Raw genomic sequence first — 20,655 nt, forward strand, 5'->3', positions numbered from 1 at the left:
ATCCCACGTGCCGTGGAGCAACTAAGCCCGTGTGCTACAACTGAGCCCGCATGCCACAACTACTGAAGCCCGTATGCCAGAGCCCGTGCTCTGCAGTGAGAGAAGCCACCGCAATGAGAAGCCCACACACTGCAGCGAAGAGTCGCCCCGCTCGCTGTAACGAGAGAAAGCCCTTGCACAGAAACAAAATATTTGAGGGAAGCTACTATTATACAGGCAATTTTCATCCGATTGGCTCATCAGTTACCAAGGAAACCAGTAGCAGGGGCCCTTCCATCACGACCCCTCAGGTTAATGACCAACATCTGAGCAGATACTGATGTTTCCCTATTATGAGCTAGCAGGTGGAGCCGTTTTGGCCTAAGCATTAGAACAATCACTAGGCGGGCTGGGGCGAGCACGCTGGTGGGCGTGGGGTGTGAGGGAAGTGGGGGCTGGTCTAGCGGGGGATGCACGAAGAGCAAGAGAACAGCCGTCCCGAGTGTCCTGACCACACACCCCACCCCTACACACCCTGCACGACCCTTACAATCTCCGTCCGCCCCTCTTCCGAGACACCCCCGGGGTCAGGTACATAGTGGCGCACCGCAACCAGATACCACAAATGCAATACACACAACAGCTGCTAAGAAGTGTCAAGAGTAAGCTAGGCCCTTGGCACACAGGGCAGGAAGAAGGCAAGAGTCTTCAGTTGCCCCCACTATGGCGGCATGAGCCAGGTGGATTTCCCATGGCATCTCGCTGCACACCCAGCCATCAGACTCATTTTGCAGCCTGGCCACCACGGTGGCCCAGTCCACAAGCTGATTCCCTGCCCTCAGGATAGCGAGGAAGTCTAGCAGTACAATACAGCGAGGTGGTGACCAGTAAGCAAAATACAAGCCTTAATAGCATTCTCAGATAACACCACCCCTACCTGTGGTTTCTGTCCTGGCCTGCAGTACCACACCGCCTGTCCACGCTCAGTCCCCACAGCCGGCGCCAAATAATAGAGTCTTTCAATTAGCAAGGCATCAGCAGGGTTGGAAGGCAGGTGGAAATAAGCCCAAGAAAGAGCCCAGAGACGGTGGCAGAGACATCAGTGGTTTACTGGACAAGGGTCTTACATGTCTGTATTAAAAGGTCTTCAAAGAACACCCAGGCGTGAAAAGCAATCGGCCGGCAGCCATGTTTGCCACTCCTCCGGGACACAGGAGACTACCATTTCTAGGGAGAACTGACCTCAGGTTAGCTCATCAGTTACCAAGGAAACCAGTAGCTGGGGCCCTTCCATCACAACCCCTCAGGTTAATGACCAACATCAGAGCAGATACTGATGTTTCCCTTTTATGAGCTAGCAGGTGGAGCCGTTTTGGCCTAAGCATTAGAACAATCACTAGGTGGGGCCGGGGCGAGCACGCTGGTGGGCGTGGGGTGTGAGGGAAGTGGGGGCTGGTCTAGCGGGGGATGCACGAAGAGCAAGAGAACAGCCGTCCTGAGTGTCCTGACCACACACCCCACCCCTACACACCCTGCATGACCCTTACAATCTCCGTCCACCCCTCTTCCGAGACACCCCCGGGGTCCAGTACATATCAGCACACCGCAACCAGATACCACAAATGCAATACACACAACACCTGCTAAAAAGTGTCAAGAGTAAGCTAGGCCCTTGGCACACAGGGCAGGAAGAAGGCAAGAGTCTTCAGTTGCCCCCCCCATGGCGGCATGAGCCAGGTGGATTTCCCATGGCATCTCGCTGCACACCCAGCCATCAGACTCATTTTGCAGCCTGGCCACCATGGTGGCCCTGTCCACAAGCTGATTCCCTGCCCTCAGGCTAGTGAGGAACTCTAGCAATACAATACAGGGAGGTGGTGACCAGTAAGCAAAATACAAGCCTTAACAGCATTCTGAGATAATACCACTGCTACCTGCGGTTTCTGTCCTGGCCTGCAGAGTCCCCACAGCCGGCGCCAAATAATGGAGCCTTTCAATTAGCAAGGCATCAGCAGGGTTGGAAAGCAGGTGGAAATACCAGCGCTTATCTTTACCAGCCCATTCCTGAACTGCATAGCCAAGAAAGTGGGATTCCTTGGTCGCTATCGATGTCTAAGGTGAGAAAGGAAGACAAGAAAGAGTACAGCCATTCTGAAAAAAGGACCAGACAACGGTCTTGGGCAAAACAGGTCTTGCAAGCTAGAGAACAAAGGCCAAGGGGTCCTGAGTCCTGGGGGTGGGATCAGAGAGGGGGACAACATCCTCCCAGGAATAAAAGATGATCTCTGTTACATTAACGAGTATACCTAGTTGCCACAAGGGAACAAGCTCAACTGCAGATTTCAACCTTACCTGTGCCGGGGCTCTCTTGCAGAAACTCCTCACGCACTCCTTTCCCCTCCCACAAGCGTTCCCTATTCCTGAGAGCCACCATGGAGCCTCCTGCTGCTGAACGAAGAAGTGTGACGATCTCTGGAAACTGTCAGTGATCATGAGACAAACCCTCCCTTTTGTTATAAAAGCAACTCGCCCCTTACACTCAGGAGCATGCCACAACTAAGAATCCACATGCCACTACTAAGAAGTCCACATGCCGCAACTAAAGGATCCCGCGTGTCACAGCAAAGATCCTGTGGCACAACTAAGACCCAGCACAGCCAAAATAAATAAACAAATATTAAAATATATACATATATAAATATATCAGTGTTCAAACCTAGATACTGGTATCCCTGAGGGTACATGATTACTATCCAGGGGCATGCAAGCCCATAGATTTTAAGAACACATTTTTAACATCCTCAGCATCGATAAACATCCCTGATGAAACTCATCAGCCAGAGAAGAGAGATGGAAGTTTGGCCCATCGCCATTCTCACATTTAGACTTTACATTTAGACTTTTACTTTGTAAAATAAAGTCCTTCTTACCCATTCCAAGCCTCAGCCTGGCGCACTGCCTCAGGGTGCAAAACCTCTGTGACACCAGAGGGACAATTCCAGAAGGCTTAGTTCTTCAGAATGATTCCTTTGATAGAAAAGCAGAGGGGACTTTAATAAGATGTTTATGCTTTATCAGTTACATCCTCTCTCCTGTATCAACATCTTTCTTTTTATTGGCTAGTTTTGATCAACGTTAAATGTGCTTAATTTTCATTTTATCCTAAACATGACTACTCCTCAGCCCTATGACCACTTGTTAGTATTATTTTGCTGCTGGCATTCTGTTCACACCCAAACTTCTTCAACGTTCTCTGGATTATCTGTCCCTATTTCTTCACATGCACCTCATTCCTCCAATTGCCATAATTTGCCTTCAACCTCCCTGTTCTCTTAAAACTGCTCAGCCAAAGTTTAGCTCCACTCTGACAAAAATCTGGGGCTCCTCAATTTAAATGACATCAGATTTTCATTTCCTCTTCTAAAAAACGGAGACAACTCAAGTAGTCGTCACACAGGCAAATGTAAAGATTAAATGAAGTTTGCAAATTATAGTCTGAGAATCTGAATTTAGTGAACATAGCTGCCTTTAGCATTAATGTGACATATAGTAACTTGTAGAGTCCATGATCAGCCCCGCTAAAAGAGGCAAATTGTCACTGGCGCGACCGCGACAAGGCTCCCACTTGAGAACTCAGCATCGCGAAGACAAAAGTTTTTTCTCACTATTAAATCAGTTTAAAGATGCTCCGTGAGGATGCAACTCAACTTTTTCTCGCGCTGCCCAAACCGCGTAAAGTGCAAACTCTCATAAGTCAGCGTTTCCCTAGCCGAACCGGTCAAAAGACATCCGGCGCCCATTAGCCGCCGCCTAGAGAAGCGCACTGTCCCGGGTTCCAGGGAAGGAACCTTCCCGCTAATTATTTAGTGGTGCCCGAGCGCCCCCTCGCGGCCATCCCGTGAATCACTGAAATTCTCAATGGCCCAGATCTATTTGCTAGTGGCAGGAGTGATACTCAGCTCCATCCCTGCTCGCCCTCTTGGCTGGAATTTGCCTTGGATCCATAGCCTACAGAACAGGGAACTCTTCATACCTTTGAGACAGATGAAGAAGATCCCGTTTCAGTCATGCCTAGAGGACAGAACCGACTTCACATTTCCTTGGAAAACAGGGAATATCACAGAAATCCTGACGACTCAAGGCACCGGCTACCACCATCTGACGCTCCAGCAGATGGTAACTTCTTCAGCAAGGAGGAAAGACAAGCTGCTTGGAACAACACCCTACTCCATAAACTACTCTCTAGCCTTGATCACGCCTTGGAACTACTGCATGAGCAAGTGGAAAATGACAATCTGGATTGTCCATATTTGGGAATTGTTGTCCCTAAATATTTCCAAAGAATCCATCTCTATCTGAAGGAAAAGGAATACAGCCCCTGTGCCTGGGAGGTTATCAGAGGAGAAATTAAAGTGTTCCTTTCTCTCATGTAATAATTCTCCAATTACTGTCAACAAATAAAGAAGAAAGGTACACCTGTGACATTTCTAATCAAATGATTATTGTCTGTTTAGTCCTCTAAAGGTACGTCCACTCATTTCTGCACATGCTGAAAAATATCTGAAGTATCACGAGTTTACAAAAATATATTTACAAAGAAGAACACAATCTATTTTCTTATACAAGTAATTTTACAATGTGCTTTCTAAAATCTGTTTAACTTCTTGGAGGGTATTTGGATCCCCAACTATGATGTTTATTTTAAAATGGAAAGGTTGTTAGCATAGTACGCTGTTCAAGACATTTGTCAGTTAATTTCATGTTAGCTGCTGTCACAGAGAAACAGGAAGATGTCAGTAATTGGGTCATAATAGAAATTTATCTTTCCATCCTTAAGAGAAAAATGCAGGCATTCCTAATCAGATGAATTTTCTAGTTGACTTCCTCTAAACAGTGATGTAGGGACATGGGTGCCCTCTATTGTGTGGCGTTGCTCTATTCAACGTGTGATTTCCGGTTTGTGGTGTGTGAATCTATTCCACTCAGTGGTAAAGGAAAAAGTATGGGGATTACATGGGATGTTTTCAAGGGCCAAGACAGTATAGGGCAATATCACCTCTGCTCACATTAGTTGGCCTGAATCTATGATCATGGGAATCTAAGTGCAAAGAAGTTATTGGGCGACTAATGGAAGAGGAGACAAGTTCAATGAATAAGACTACTTTTCATTTTTATACTATTTGCACTAATGACATTCTAGAGAACAGAAACCAAAACAATGTTCTTGCTTTCACTCACATTATAAAAAAAATTTGACTTGGGGTCTGACTCCACAATTTTAACTTAGGTATGATGACATGGATGTCACTCATCAGAGTTCACAGCGTGATTGACTCTTTGAAAGAAGCATTCAAGTTGATTCCCAAAGGCACAGACTAACAAGGAAAATATCCGCAAGTGTAGAAACAAGTTGTTTCCTTTTTGCCTGAGAGAGACAAGAAAAGGAGGGCCACGTAGCTCCTTGAAAGTACTTGAGGATGACTGAACTAAATAAAAATGGAGAGTGGGTCTTCCATTAGTGAGAGAAGCCACCACAATGAGAAGCCCACACAGTGCACCGAAGAGTAGCCCCTGCTCACCGTAGGTACAGAAAGCCCACGTGCAGCAACCAAGACCCAATGCAGCCACAAATAAATAAATAAATAAATAAATAAATATGACCCAAACAGATGGAGAGATGTATTGATACCATGTTCTTGGATTGGAAGAATCAATATTGTGCTAATGACCATACTACCCAAAGCAATCTACAGATTCAATGCAATCCCTATGAAATTGCCAATGGCATTTATCACAGAGTTAAAACAAAAAATTTTACAATTTATATGGAAACACAAAAGACCATGAAAAGCTAAGCAATACTGAGAAAGAAAAATGGAGCTGGAGGAATCAGGCTCCCTGACTTCAGACTGCACTACAAAGCTATAGTAATCAAAACCATATGGTACTGGCCCCAAAACAGAAATATAGATCAATGGAACAGGATAGAAAGTCCAGAGTTAAATCCATGCACCTATGGTCACCTAATCTATGAAAAAGGAGGCAAGAATATACAATGGAGAAAAGATAGTCTCTTTAATAAGTGGTGCTGGGAAAATTGGACAGCTACATGTAAAAGAATGAAATTAGAACACTCCCTAACACCATACACAAAAAATGAACTCAAAATGGATTAGAGACCTAAATGTAAGACTGGACACTCTAAAACTCTTAGAGGAAAACATAGGCAGAACACTCTATGACATAAGTTATAGCAAGATCCTTTTTGACCCACCTCTTAGAGAAATGGAAATAAAAACAGAAATAAACAAATGGGACCTAATTAAACTTAAAAGCGTTTAGACAGCAAAGGAAATCATAAACGAAATGAAAAAATCACCCTCAGAATGGGAGAAAATATTTGTGAACGAGGCAACTGACAAGGGATTAATCTCCAAAATATATAAACAGCTCATGCAGCTCAATAACAAAAAAACAACCCAATCAAAAAATGGGTGGAAGGAACTTCCCTGGTGGCGCAGTGGCTAAGAATCTGCCTGCCAATGCAGGGGACATGGGTTCAATCTCTGGTCTGGGAAGATCCCACATGTCGCGGAGCAACTAAGCCCGTGAGCCACAACTACTGAGCCTGCGTTCCACAACTACGAAAGCCTGTGCGCCTAGATCCCATGCTCCACAACAAGAGAAACCACTGCAATGAGAAGCCCGTGCACTGCAACAAAGAATAGCCTCCACTCACTGCAACTAGAGAAAGCCAGCACACAGCAACAAAGACCCAACACAGCCAAATAATAAATTAAATAAATTTATATTTTTAAAAAGCTTTAAAAAATGGGCAGAATACCTAAATAGACATTTCTCCAAAGAAGATATGCAGATGGCCAAAGAGCACATGATGCTCAGCATCACTAATTATTAGAGAAATGCAAATCAAAACTACAAAGAAGTATCACTTCACACTGGTCAGAATGGCCTTCATCAAAAAACCTACAATAAATGCTGGAGACAGTGTGGAGAAAAGGGAACCCTCTTGCACTGTTGGTGGGAATGTAAACTGATACAGCCACTACGGAGAACAGTATGGAGGTTCCTTAAAAAACTAAAAATAGGGACTTCCCTGGTGGTCCAGCAGTTAAGACTCCGCACTCCCAATGCAGGCGGCCTGGGTTCAATCCCTGGTCAGGGAACTAGATCCTGCATGCCATAACTAAGAGTCTGCATGCCGCAACAAAAAGATCCCACATGCTGCAACTAAAGATCCCGCATGCTGCAACTAAGACCCGGCTCAGCCAAATAAATAAATAATTTTTAAAAACCCTAAAAATAGAACTACCATATGACCCAGCAATCCCACTCCTGGGCATATACCCGAAGAAAACCAGAATTCAAAAAGATACATGCACCCCAATGTTCACAGCAGCACTATTTACAATAGCCAGGACCTGGAAGCAACCTAAATGTCCATCAACAGATGAATGGATAAAGAAGATGTGGTACATATATACAGTGGAATATTAGCCATAAAAAGGAACAAAATTGTGCCATTGGCAGAGATGTGGATGGACCTAGAGACTGTCATACAGAGTGAAGTAAGTCAGAAAGAAAAAAACAAATATCGTATAATATTGCTCATATGTGGATCTAGAAAAATGGTACAGACGAACTTATCTGTAAAGCAGAAATAGAGACACAGATACAGAGAACAAACTTATGCATACCAAGGGGGGAAAAAGGGGGTAGGATGAATTGGGAGATTGGGATGGATATATATACACTACTATGTATAAAATAGATAAGTAATGAGAACCTACTGTATAGCACAGGGAACTCTACTCAGTGATCTGTGGTGACCTAAATGGGAAGGATACCCAAAAAAGAGAGGATATATGTATAACTGATTCACTTTGCTGTACAGCAGAAACTAACACAACATGGTAAAGCAACTATACTCCAATAAAAAGTAATTAAAAAGTAGAGAAAAAAGGGAAGAAAAGATACATGCACCCCAATGTTCATTGCAGCACTATTTCCAATAGCCAGGACATGGAAGCAACCTAAATGTCCATTGACAGAGGAATGGATAAAGAAGATGTAGTACATATATATATAATGGAATATTATTTAGCCATAAAAATGAACGAAATAATGCCATTTGCAGCAACATGGATGGACCCAGAGATGGTCATACTGAGTGAAATAAGTCAGACAGAGAAAGATAAATAACATATATCGCTTATACGTGGAATCTATAAAAAGGGTACAAATGAACTTATCTACAAAACAGAAACAGAGTGACAGATGAAGAAAACAAACTTATGGGTACCAGGGGGTAAGCGGGGTAGGGATAAACTGGGAGATTGGGATTGACATATACACACTACTATATACAAAATAGATAAATAATAAGAATCTACTTTGTAGCACAGGGAACTCTACTCAATACTCTATAATGACCTATATGGGAAAAGAATCTAAAAAAGAGTGGATATACGTATATGTATAAATGATTCACTTTGCTGTACACCTGAAACTAACACAACACTTTAAGCCAACTCTACTCCAACAAAAATTTTTTAAAACTTCAATAGCTTAAAAAAAAAATTCAATAGCTTTAAAACTTTTTGTCATTCTTAATCCTGCAGTGAATACAAAGAGTAAGCTTTGCACTTTTTATATGTACAGAGTAGAGATATCCATGGAGTACATAAATACATACACAGGACATATGTGTTATCAAAATTTAATGTTGTGGGGGCAATGAGGAAAAACTATCTAAGAAGGCTCTGGGCAGGGGCAGAGGCAATAATGGAAAAAAATATTTGCAAAACGCTGCCCTAACCCATTTGGAGAGTGCAAAATGAAAAGCAAAAACAGAAGTAGAAAGTCACAAGAAGTATTCAGAAAATGGAAATGAATACATTCTTATTTAAGACCCAAGCCTGAAGGAAGGTCTTCAGAGAACCTAGAGAGCAGGGTTCACTGAGTCCCCACCTCTGCCAGGCCGGCAGCATCTGCAGGGTCCCCGATGGCCCCAAACTTGTCTTTACTCCTGGCCCTGGTGCTGCTCAGCTGCAACTCCAACTGCTCTCTGGGCTGCGACCTGCCTCAGACCCACAGCCTGGCGAACACGAGGGCCCTGATGCTCCTGCAACAAATGAGGAGAATCTCCCCCTTCTCCTGCCTGAAGGACAGAAATGACTTTGGATTCCCCCAGGAGGCGTTTGGAGGCAACCAGTTCCAGAAGGCTCAAGCCATCGCTGTCGTCCATGAGATGATCCAGCAGACCTTCCAGCTCTTCAGCACAGAGGGCTCGGCTGCCGCTTGGGATGAGACCCTCCTGGACAAGTTCTGCACTGCACTTTATCAGCAGCTCACTGACCTGCAAGCCTGTCTGATGCAGGAGGCGGGGCTGGAAGGGACTCCCCTGCTGAAGGAGGACTCCATCCTGGCTGTGAGGAAATACTTCCACAGAATCACTGTCTATCTGCAAGAGAAGAAGTACAGCCCTTGTGCCTGGGAGATTGTCAGAGCAGAAGTCATGAGATCCTTCTCTTCATCAACAAACTTGCAAGAAAGACTCAGGAGGAAGGAATGACACACACCTGGTTCAACACGGAACTGATTCTCACTGCCTAACGAGACCACACTTCCACCTGTGCTGCCGTGTCAAAGACTCATTTCTGCTCTCCTCATGCCCTGAATTGAATTAATTTGTCAAGTGTTTTCAGGAATATTAAGCAACATGATGTTCTACTCTACAGGCAGTCGTCCCTCATAGATGCCCATGCTGATCTATCTACTTACTTATCTACTTAAATATTTATTTATCTATTTTAATATTTATTTCACTATTTATAAAGATTTAAATTATTTTTATTTACATAATATTATGTGCATGTATACATTGTGGTTAAGAGAAAAAATATATACTTTGTATTAACTCAGTTTATGAGTTTTCTTTGTTCATTAAATTCTTACTATAGAAAACTTCATTTGTTTATTCTTTAAAAAAGAAACACCAAGCCTGAATGTGCAAAATGATTAAAGAATGTGTTACAATTCCTTGACCATCATTACGATTCTCACATTAGAAAAAAAAATAGACTAACTCTAGCCAGGTTTTGTGTTGCCCTCAGGACACAGACATGAACATAACTAATCCAATCTTGCTTTTTATAACTTTTATTTTTTTTAAGGAGAGTAACCTAAAAACAATAATTAATTCATAATTCAATTAAATTTTATTACTTACTTTAAAAATAGTTCTGATTTGTAGTAGAAATGAATATCAGTTAGGTTGAATGCTACAACGAGAGGGAGAAAAATGGAATTCCCCCAGCAGAAGGTGGATCATGTCACGCGAGGATATAGAAATTAAAGCAGTAGATATTACCTATAGTTAACTAGTAGACATTTCAGTGCAAATGTCCACTGGATACTGGAGATGGCAATTTACAAGCAATCCCATGAAGTGTAAAGCATGGAACTGAAGAAGTGATCAAATGCGAGGAGAGTACAGAATGAGAAAAGGACTTAAAATTGAGTCCTATGACCTTAACCTTAAAAGGGAGGGAACACCACAAAGGAAGCAGAAATGGAATGGCCATATGTTAACAAGAGAGAATGGTGAGAAGACCGTGTTTGAAAAGACTGAAACTGCTTAGAAGACTCAATGCATTCATGAAATCATAGATGGAAAATGCTCCCTACATTGGGAAAAGAGATGGCATTGGCCACTTAGTGAGAGCTTGTTTGGTAGACTTAATCAGCAGAAGGTGAAGAGAAGGTGGAAGGATGAGTAAAAGAAGGTAATGACAATATACATAGAAAACAGGTTTGAGATATTTGCCATCTGAATTGGAGGAGAGAAAGGAGGTCCTACGCAAGGCTGGGACCTAGAGTAGAAGGTGGATCATTTTATTCTCTGCATGGTTTTCCCTTTCTGAAACATTTTTGCCTCAGAAGAAATTTCATGGATTTGATGTATTGTAACTCATAATCATATTTAATATTTTATTTACTTTAAAACATGACATATTTAATTATTCACAAGGATAATTTATCACCATTTTGATTAACATTATATTGACTGTCAGTAAGCTGCTCTGTAGATTGAAATCATCCACTACATAGGAAACAGATGGAACTGACCTTACTGAGAGCTGATTTGGTGGGATTAATCAGCAGAAACCATACTGGAGTAGGTGGAAGAGTGACAAGAGAAGAGAAGAACTCCCATTGTCATTGTTTTACCTGGGGAGTCACTTTACTTCTTTCACTCTCATCATAGTCAGGTTTGTATCTGTTTTCATTTTACTTCAGTGCATCAAATGCAATGACGCTTTCCAAGAAAGTTGAATGGAGAAGGAAATTAGTGATGTATTGAACATTATGGAAAATGATAATGTTTCCGTTTATGTTTCCGTTTTTACTTTCCTATTAAGCTACTAACCTCAAGTTGAAACAGGAAGTAATTCAGTAGTAGCAAGACAACCCTTGCCGAGAAAAATATGAACTGAAAAAGAAAGTATAGCATTACAAAGACTCTGACACCAGGAAAGCAAAGAAGGCTAACTTTATCTAGCATCCTATGCCCTACATTTTCACCACCCTACATCTTCATTGTGAGATGGAGAATGATGAACCAAGAGGCTCAGTAGAAATGTACTGAGTCATCTAATGATGGTTATTAATTACTTCAATATAAGGTTCTGATGCGAGGTCAACAGAAGCTTCTGATGGGAGGTCTAATGGAAAATCTAATATTCTGTTAATAATTATTTGGAGTAACTGTTATGAACTCTGTGCTAATGATACAATGGTGAACAAGATGCAGACCTGTCTCCTATAGTGGTTATTTGCCAAACAGGTCTAATAAATCTATTTTCAAGAAAACCAATCCTGGGCTGCCCTGCTGATGCAGTGGTTAAGAATCTGCCTGCCAATGCAGGGCACACGGTTCAAGCCCTGGTCCGGGAAGATCCCACATGCTGCGGAACAACTAAACCCGTATGCCACAACTACTGAGCCTGTGCTCTAGAGCCTGCGTGCCACAATTACTGAAGCCTGTGCACCTAGAGCCTGTTCTCCGCAACAAGAGAAGCCACCGCAATGAGAAGCCCGCGCACCGCAAAGAAGAGTAGCCCCCGCTCGCCGCAACTAAAGAAAGCCCATGCGCAGCAACAAAGACCCAAGGCAACCAAACATAAAGAAATAAATTAATTAATTAAAAAAAAAAAAGAAGACCAATCCTGAAGGATAAGCCAGCTTGGCCGATATGGAAAATAAAGACGGTAGAAACAGAGTCCAGGACTAGAAGTAAACACAGCCAACCTCTTAGCAAGATAAATGTAAATACTCATCTAGTGGTCAATTTACCTCAGTTCCTTTTATCCTGTACATCATGTTCAACTTTTAAAGAAACTTACCATACTAAAAGGTGAAAAACACAGTTTGAAGTGATAGAGCAAATATCAGAAACAGACTCAGATACAGTAGAAATTTAGGAATTATCAGACCAGGAGTTCAAAATAACAGTGATTAAAGTGCGAAAGGCTCTAATGTATTCACCTATTTTATTCTTCTACTTTATCTCAAGCTATGTATGGTACTTAAAATAGTTTTGCTTCTATAATATCACGTTCAACTTTATAATGTATTCAAATATAATAAAATATGCTTACCTTTATCTTTTTTCAAATTATTTTCTTGTTTAATTTATGAAAATCTTCCCCAGATGACAGCCTGGATTTGTTTATTCTTACAAAAAGAAATAGCCTAAATTCTCAAAGCATAGTGAAAAATGGATGATGAATTTTTTTTTTTTTTGCTTTGTTGGGTCTTCGTCGGTATGCACGGGCGGGCTTTCTCTAGTTAAGGCGAGCAGGGGCTACCCTTCGTTGTGGTGCGCAGGCTTCTCATTGCAGTGGCTTCTCTTGTTGCGGAGCACAGGCTCTCGGCATGCAGGCTTCAGTAGCTGCAGCGAGTGGGCTCCGTAGTTGCGGTGCGCGGGTTCTAGGGTGCACAGGCTTCAGTAGTTGTGGCTCGCAGGCTCAGTATTTGTGCCTTGCGGGCTCTAGAACTCAGGTTCAGTAGCTGTGGCACACGGGCTTAGTTGCTCCACGGCATGTGGGATCTTCCTGGACCAGGGATCAAACCCGTGTCCCCTGCATTGGCAGGCAGATTCTTAACCACTGCGCCACCAGGGAAGTCCTGTATGATGAATTCTACTCATCATTCACTTGTTTCAGTAGGTTATATTTTACAACTTCATATTTCTGTATCAGATATATAATAGTTCCGCGAATAAAGAGGTGAAAAAAGCAAATGCCAAAGAGTTCTGTTTGGAAAAGAAAGAGATATAAAAACAGTAATCATGCTAAAATTATTTCAATTAAGTTTCCTGTTACAATGAGAGATAAAGGAAACGGGATTCTCTTACTAGCATCTGGAATGAGGCTTTTCAAGAAGGCAGATGTATTCTGTAAAGTGCTCTACAAACATCTAAAGACAGATTTCCCATTGGTGGATGCATATGCAGATCTGGAATCTACAACAACGTACATCATGGAGATATTAATTTGTGTTTGTTGCATATTTGAAAATCAAGATATGGTAAGGATGTCATTACTTACGAGTAGGATGTAGAATGAGAAGAGGACCTAAAGCTTATGAGGACCTTCAACTTTTAAGACTGAGAAAGAGAAGGAGAGGCTGCCAAGGACACAGAGATGGAGTAGCCAGTGCAGTTAGGAGTCAGCCAGGGAACAACGATCTTCAGGAAACACTGAAGAAGGAAACCAAGGGTTTGAGAATTAAACAGGATGAAATTTAAATAATTATTTGTATGTGAGATAGGATTCTGCATTGAATGTAGATTCTGCCAGGACATATGTGTGATCCTGGAGAATCACGTAACTTCCCTGAGCCTCAGTTTCCTCAAATATAAAGTAAATGAAAATATTCCTAGAGTTGTTGTGGTATTAGACAAACTGGAACATTAAAGAGCCTTTAGCAGAATATCATCCACTGAGTGAAGGCTAACAGGTAGTGCCTATCTTCTTATTTTTTCATACAGATCTAAATGGGAATAATGAATTTTCCTCTCCCTCTCTCTGTCACTGACTGCAAAACACAGACAGCCTAAAAAACAGAACTGGGAAAAACTGTTTCATCAATTGTATGTAATTTTATGCATAATAATATTACATATCTATGCTACATACTTATGAATATATAGTATAAGGTATACGATATATATAAAATTCTATATATCTATCTGCTGATTCTGATACATGGCATAACTCTCCTTCATCTCTGCTTTCCTGGATCCCATTTTTTCATTTTTCAAATACCATAATCATTTACTTCCTCCCAGTGTAGAAATCCAGTGTACTCTCCCCATTCACTCTGCATTAAGCTGTACTGCCCATTCATACAGCTGTTTCCTTCTCCATTAGGGTTTCTGGCTGTCAATTTCCCCTTAAGACTACAAAGCCACCAATGGAAAGCAGAAGCTGAGTGAAAGTTCTAGGTTTGTCAGAAACTCTCATATGACTCCATACTCTCTGCCTGCCAAGCACTGCAGGTCCAGACTGTCCACACTCCCAGAGAAACACAGTAAATAGATGGCACCCTGCCCAACACTGAACAATGGTGGAGAATCCAGGAGCTCCCCTGTGCCTCTATTTGCCCTCTCCCACGTGCTGACTGCACTAGGAGGAACTCACCTGGTTCAGGACTCTTATTTGCTCAAAAAGCCCAAAGCGCAGGAAACATGGACTTGAAAGGCAGCAGCAGCTTGAGAACTTGGAAGGAGAACAGAGATGTTTAAAGCATTCAGTGGAACAGCAGCAGGTCCTCAGGACATGGAAGAACACAGATGAGCTGCACTGAGGCAAGTGTTTCTCCAGAACATTCCTTTTCAGAGAAGAAAAGATTGAGGTGCATGCGATAGCACAGAGTTCTCCCAGAAGGACGTGGCCACTAGCAGTGTCCCCAGCACTGACACCACAGCAGCCTGAGGAGTCTTGGAAGGGACGAGGGTTATACCTCAGTGCCAGCTGCAAACTTGTTTTCTCCTTAGGACCCAGCAAGTAATCACAGAGCAGGGAAGGATATTCCTGGGGAAAATGCAATCCAAGGAATTTCTCACATTCCATCATGATGTCTTTGCCCCTTTGAAAGACAAACAAAATAAAACATGCTTGAATAGAGGGGACACTGGAAGGAATTTTAATATAATTAGCAACAACTGGGATAGAGCTTTTCCAGCAGGGCAGGTATCAGTAACATGCACACTGGAAGGTCACAATTTCTACAAGCAACAAAGAGCGAAGTGGAAATTCTTTTATTTAATTTAGGCAATTTGGGAAGAGGACACTGATGGATCAATCATCTTTCTGTTCTTTCCAGTTGGTGCATACAGCCCTGAGTAGGTACTTTTAAAGTCAGATGGACATTTAAAGTACATTTAGAGGTTTGGAAACCTTCCTAAGGATTAGGATCCTAAAACAAGCAGAAACCATTCCTATATTACTGAAAAATATCATTTTATTAACAAATGATTTTTTAAATAATATTTTTATTTCAATTCTTCAGTATTATGATGTTTTAATGGGCTGAGGCTAGAAATTTAAATAAAGACAACTATACAAGGCCATGAGGGTGACTCTGGAGTTCAAGCCAGACTCTCCCTGCTAAGGAGCCCATTAAAAACCTTCACTGCTTCTGTCTAAGAAGCGCGTATGCTCTTCCGTCTTGGTCATACATAAGGCCTCTTCGGTACCCACATCTTAACCAATAGTTGGAACAATAAAGAGTAGAGATTCTTCCCTGGACTCTATCAGTAGACAAACGGATGTCCAGCCTGGACTGTAAGTGAGAAATGGAGGTGTCTTCATTGAGAATGAGAACAGCAGGCTGACCTGAGGAGGTCTCCTGGGAAATCAGTGAGGTCCTTGTCGACTGAAAACAAACCACAATATGAGAGCTGAGAGTTCATTTTTTTGGGAGGACTTACTGAGGACTATAGCCTGGAGGACCGCCTTTCAGCTCTGACGAACTGCCCCAAGGACATAAGGGGGACGTCAGTATACTGGTGATTTTGGTGAGGGAGGTACATGCAATCAAGGACACATCTTGGTAGAAGCTTGCTGCTAGTCATGAGGAACAGATGTCTCTGTTAATGATTTTAGGGCTTTTTACATACGGAGAACATGCAAGATATTGCGTTTATTAAATTTTCTTGGGAAATTATTTAACGACCTACTGGCCTGTTCTGTCAGTTTTCCCAGAGCACAGCATGCCTCGTTCTTCATCTCCACCCTGAACTCCTAACAGGGCATGCTGGGGTCAGGGACTACAGTGACTAGTGACTTCATTCTTGTAGAGCCAGATGGCGAGTGACTTTTTAGTTGTCATCCTGAAGAAGAAACGTCAGAGCTCATATGGATAGAGATCATTAGGTGCTTTTACTTTGTTCTTAAACTCACAAGAAAACTCAAGAGTTAAAAATACATAGATTCCAGAAGTCTGCTGTTCTTGGATTAATAAAGCTATTTACTATATTTTGTTGAAGAAATCACTCATAAAATCTTAGACTTGTTCCTTCAATTGGCAGAAAAATCCACTCCTTTCTAACTGTTTAATAAGGATTTTGCCTATTTTTGCTTAGAACTTAAAGTCAGCTCAGTTGACAGACCACACCCTGTGTAGCCCTCCAAAACAAGCGACAGCAATCCTTTGGCATCTGAAGTGGAATTAAGGGTCCTTTGTCATCTCGCTATCTTCCCTCTGATGATTTAGTTGGTTCCTAAGTATCATGTTCTTTTCCACCCTTCACTTTCTTTAATGGGCTCTTTCAGACAAATCACAGAAAAGCCCCTCACTAAGGTTTACCCTTGTATCTATGGTACGTTTGGAATAGTTCATCCATCCAGACTGATATTTGTCTCCAGCTGTATAAGTGAGTGTGATCGAAATAGGGTTACTGAGAGGACCAAGTTAATAGAACTTAGAAAGTGGCTAGTTCCTTATAAGCAAACAATAAAATTCAGTTGTTACTTTTTTTTTTCAACATATTCCCTACATCTCTCAGCAAAGACTCTGTTTCTCTCTTTTTTTTTCTTAATATTTATTTATTTATTTTGGCTGCACCAGGTCTTAGTTGCAACATGCGGGATCTTTGTTGAGGCATGCAGGATCTTTAGTTGTGGTAATGTGGACTCTTAGTTGTGGCATGCATGCGGGATCTACTTCCCCAATCAGGGATTGAACCCGGGCCCCCTACATTGGAAGCTTGGAGTCTTACCCACTGGACCATCAGGGAAGTCCCCAGTTGCTACTTTTATATGACGATTACTATCCAGATTAAGATCAGTATCATTTGGCATCATCTAATTCCCTTCCTTTTTTTTTTTTTTTTTTTCCCTTCCTTTTAATTCTAGTGTTCTCAAAGCACTCTTCTTATTACCTGAGTGGATTCATCAACTAGACAGATGCTCAGCAAGGCTGATCTCCACGATCCTGCCACAGAGGGTTAGTGTTCTAGCCATTGGGCTCTGGTTGCCAGTTGCTGTGAGTTGATCGGTGTGACTTCTTCCCTCTTTCTTCAAAAATAATCACATATCGATTAAATGAAAGAAAAATCAGGTGCCTGGTCTTGCAAAGCTGAAGGCAGTCCATTAACCCAGGACTTGGTCTTCTTTGAGTTTCTGGCAGAAGCAGCCATTTTCCAGACTTTCTGTTATTCATATTGGCTTTTATCCTGCCCCAACAATGCTGTATTAAATTTTGCTAACTTAGAATATGTCATTGTGTCTGTGGAAAATCACTTCCCTTCTTTCACATTCGTGAATTTCACCTTACATTAGTTTCCTTTTCACCCACAAAATAACTGTGGAATTTTACTTTATAAGAAAGTAGCAATGAGAAACAAAAAATTTAAAGCATTGAAAATGATAGAGACCGCAGCCCATCTGCCTTTTTTACTTCCCTGTATTGCTCTTACCTCACCATGAATTAGAACTAATTAGGAGCAGCAAGACAAATTTTGCCCAATAAGTCACTAAGTGAATATAATTTATAAAAAACTTTAAATGTAGAATCGCACACAAGTAGAGGAAAGAAGGCGATTTCTCTCTGACCTAATCCTGGGCCTCGCTGCCGTGCATTCTCAGAGGGAGACAGAGACAGAGGAAGGGAAAAGCCCACTGGCATCAACTGACTAAATGAACAACTGAACCTCACCGGTTTCTGTGACATAAGCTTTAACGAGAGACAACACCATCGTTGAATTCTCTGCCCCAGCTCAGAAACTCTGAGTGTAACAAGTGTTCACTAGTTTTAGTAAAAGAGTTGAATAATAAAATTTGTATTTGGTAAAATAAAAATTATTTGTTTACTCAGGGTGAAATGATTAGAACTGGATAATTCCTACACCTCCTTAGAGAAAACACACTTTTGCTCTCAGTGTCTGAAGGCTGCTGACACTTCTGATACGGGTCAGGAGAAGAGGAGGTCACCACTGAGGACTAGGGTCCTTCACACAAACACTCTAGGGGCAAGGGTGAGGGTCCTGGAAGATGAATTAATTTCCCAACAATAAACAAGTCCCTCCACAGAAAGCAGATTTTAAAGTCCTCAGGATGTGGTGAGCCTGCCCTCAGGCAGGGAGTCCAGGTTAGGAAGGGGACTCTGTCACTCTAGAGGAGAGGGTGTGACTAGATGTGATCTCTCCCTTGTGACTGAGGTGCTGCTGGGGAAATACAATTTTCTTGGAATTAGGACCACAACACCCATATTCTCTGAGAAGAACCAGTATTCCTGGTGGGAGTATTGGCCCAGCCTGTGGAGGACTAGGTCTCCAGTAAGAAAATAGTGGAAAGAAAGGGTACTAGTACTAACCTTGTGGTCCCCTGAAGCATAACCACATGGACCTGTATGAATGTGAAGGAAGAGAAACATTAAAAAGCTCATTCACTTATAATCATCAGCCTCTGCTATGAAACCCCTCTTTGGCTTCAAAGAGCTGAAATGCCAGAGGTGGCCTAGTAAATCCCTAAAAAAGTACAGAAACCATAGGGCTGAGGAAGCCTGCCTTTCTATATAAAGTAAGGCAGTAAAAATGGAGACTAAGGTCATAGCTAAAAATTTATTCCTGGAACAGAGAAAAGCAATATTTATGCATGAGAAGGAGAAAGAGAATGTACTTACATACCTGTAGCATTTCTGACTTTAACACAAAGACATTTCTCATTTGACTAATAAATATCCATTTGGGTGGGCACATCAGAAGTTATTGGGAAAAGTGCAAAATTAATAGTTTAGATGGATAACATCTTCTTAGACACTGAGAATACATAAATGAAACCCAAAAAAGGAAGTAAAAGTGACAAATGTTTAGAAAATGAAAATTACTGTGTTCCCTATTTAATGGCCTTGCTTAGAAAGGATGTTATCAGACAACCTACCCGCAAGGTTCCTCCAGACACCCGTCTCAGCCAGGCCAGCAGCAGCCTCATTTGCCCCATGGCCTTCGTGCTCTCTCTACTGACCGCCCTGGTGATGTTCAGCTATGGCCCTGGTGGATCTCTGGGCTGCGACCTGTCTCAGAACCACGTGCGGATTAGCAAGAAGAACTTCATGCTTCTGGGCCAGATGCGGAGAATCTCCCCTCACTTCTGTCTGAAGGACAGAAAAGACTTCGGTTTCCCCCAGGACATGGTGGATGACAGCCAGCTCCCGAAGGCCCAGGCCACCTCTGTCCTCCACGAGATGCTCCAGCAGACCTTCCGCCTCTTCCACACAGAGCGGTCCTCTGCCGCCTGGGACACCTCCCTCCTGGACAAACTCCACACTGGACTCCATCAGCAGCTGGAGGACCTGGACGCCTGCTTGGTGCAGGTGATGGGAGATGAAGAAACTGCCCTGGGAGTGATGGGCCCTACACTGGCCATGAAGAGGTACTTCCAGAGAATCCATCTCTACCTGAAAGAGAAGAAATACAGTGACTGTGCCTGGGAAATTGTCAGAGTGGAAATCATGAGATCCTTGTCTTCATCGACCAACTTGCAAGAAAGGATAAGAATTATGGATGGAGACCTGGGGTCACCTTGAAATGTTTCTCATTGGCTAAGATGCCATATCACCCTTGCACATACGTGTTTGGTCATTTCAGACGGATCTTATTTCAACTTTAATCACAGAATTTATTGTATTAATTCAGCTGATACTTTGTCAGCAATAATACACAAGTATATGTTAAAATTATTAAGCCCTAAGGGCATCAGTCCTTAAGAGATGACTGCCCTGATGTTATTTATTGTTTACTTACTTATATTTATATATTTATTCTTGTATCTTATTTATATTTTAATGTAAAAGATATTTTTATGTGTACACTGTATTAAAATTTAGAAAATATATTCACCTATTTTACTAAATTTGCATTTTATTTTTTCAATTCTTATGAAAGAAAACATGAGGTTTTTTTTCATTCTGAAAACCTAAATCCTTATTTTTTCTATATGAATCTATCTCCAAATAGTATTTGTCCATTTTGTCCTTTGAAACAGTCCTACCACTATCAGGAAATGCTTGTCAAAAGGTGGAATTCCATGGAATTGAGGGAAGTCCTGGAAATTATGGAGAATGGTTAGTCCTGATGTCAGAGGT

The 20,655-nt window shown here is 42.0% G+C and overlaps 3 protein-coding genes and 1 long non-coding RNA gene across 4 annotated transcripts in view; 3 read left to right on the plus strand and 1 right to left on the minus strand.

Annotated features, from left to right (window-relative positions):
* LOC112395032 (uncharacterized) overlaps positions 1 to 12,810 on the minus strand; it is a 16,093-nt gene extending 3,283 nt beyond the window's left edge. Inside the window, exon 1 of the long non-coding RNA XR_003002284.1 lies at positions 12,663 to 12,810. This is a non-coding gene — a long non-coding RNA (uncharacterized LOC112395032). The remainder of the gene's footprint in view (positions 1 to 12,662) is intronic.
* LOC112395029 (interferon alpha-8-like) lies at positions 3,898 to 4,412 on the plus strand. Its single transcript, XM_024738075.1, is given in 2 exon segments — positions 3,898 to 4,153; positions 4,156 to 4,412. Coding segments are annotated over 2 exon segments (513 nt in total).
* Positions 8,941 to 9,591, plus strand: LOC112395027 (interferon alpha-1-like). Its single transcript, XM_024738073.1, has one exon. The coding sequence runs from the start codon at positions 9,005 to 9,007 to the stop codon at positions 9,572 to 9,574; it is 570 nt and encodes a 189-aa protein (XP_024593841.1). The 5' UTR covers positions 8,941 to 9,004; the 3' UTR covers positions 9,575 to 9,591.
* A 6,534-nt stretch (positions 12,811 to 19,344) lies between the features above and the next one.
* On the plus strand, positions 19,345 to 20,097 carry LOC112395033 (interferon omega-1-like). The gene has a single exon (XM_024738076.1). The coding sequence runs from the start codon at positions 19,345 to 19,347 to the stop codon at positions 20,095 to 20,097; it is 753 nt and encodes a 250-aa protein (XP_024593844.1).
* The last annotated feature ends 558 nt before the right edge of the window (positions 20,098 to 20,655 follow it).

The sequence above is a fragment of the Neophocaena asiaeorientalis genome, unplaced genomic scaffold (assembly GCF_003031525.2).
Source record: "Neophocaena asiaeorientalis asiaeorientalis breed wild unplaced genomic scaffold, Neophocaena_asiaeorientalis_V1.1 scaffold460, whole genome shotgun sequence".
Lineage (NCBI taxonomy): Eukaryota > Metazoa > Chordata > Mammalia > Artiodactyla > Phocoenidae > Neophocaena > Neophocaena asiaeorientalis.

Coding starts and splice junctions, on each gene's coding strand:
- LOC112395027 (XM_024738073.1), top strand. CDS start 9,005: ATGGCCCCAAACTTGTCTTTACTCCTGGCCCTGGTGCTGCTCAGCTGC.
- LOC112395033 (XM_024738076.1), top strand. CDS start 19,345: ATGAAACCCAAAAAAGGAAGTAAAAGTGACAAATGTTTAGAAAATGAA.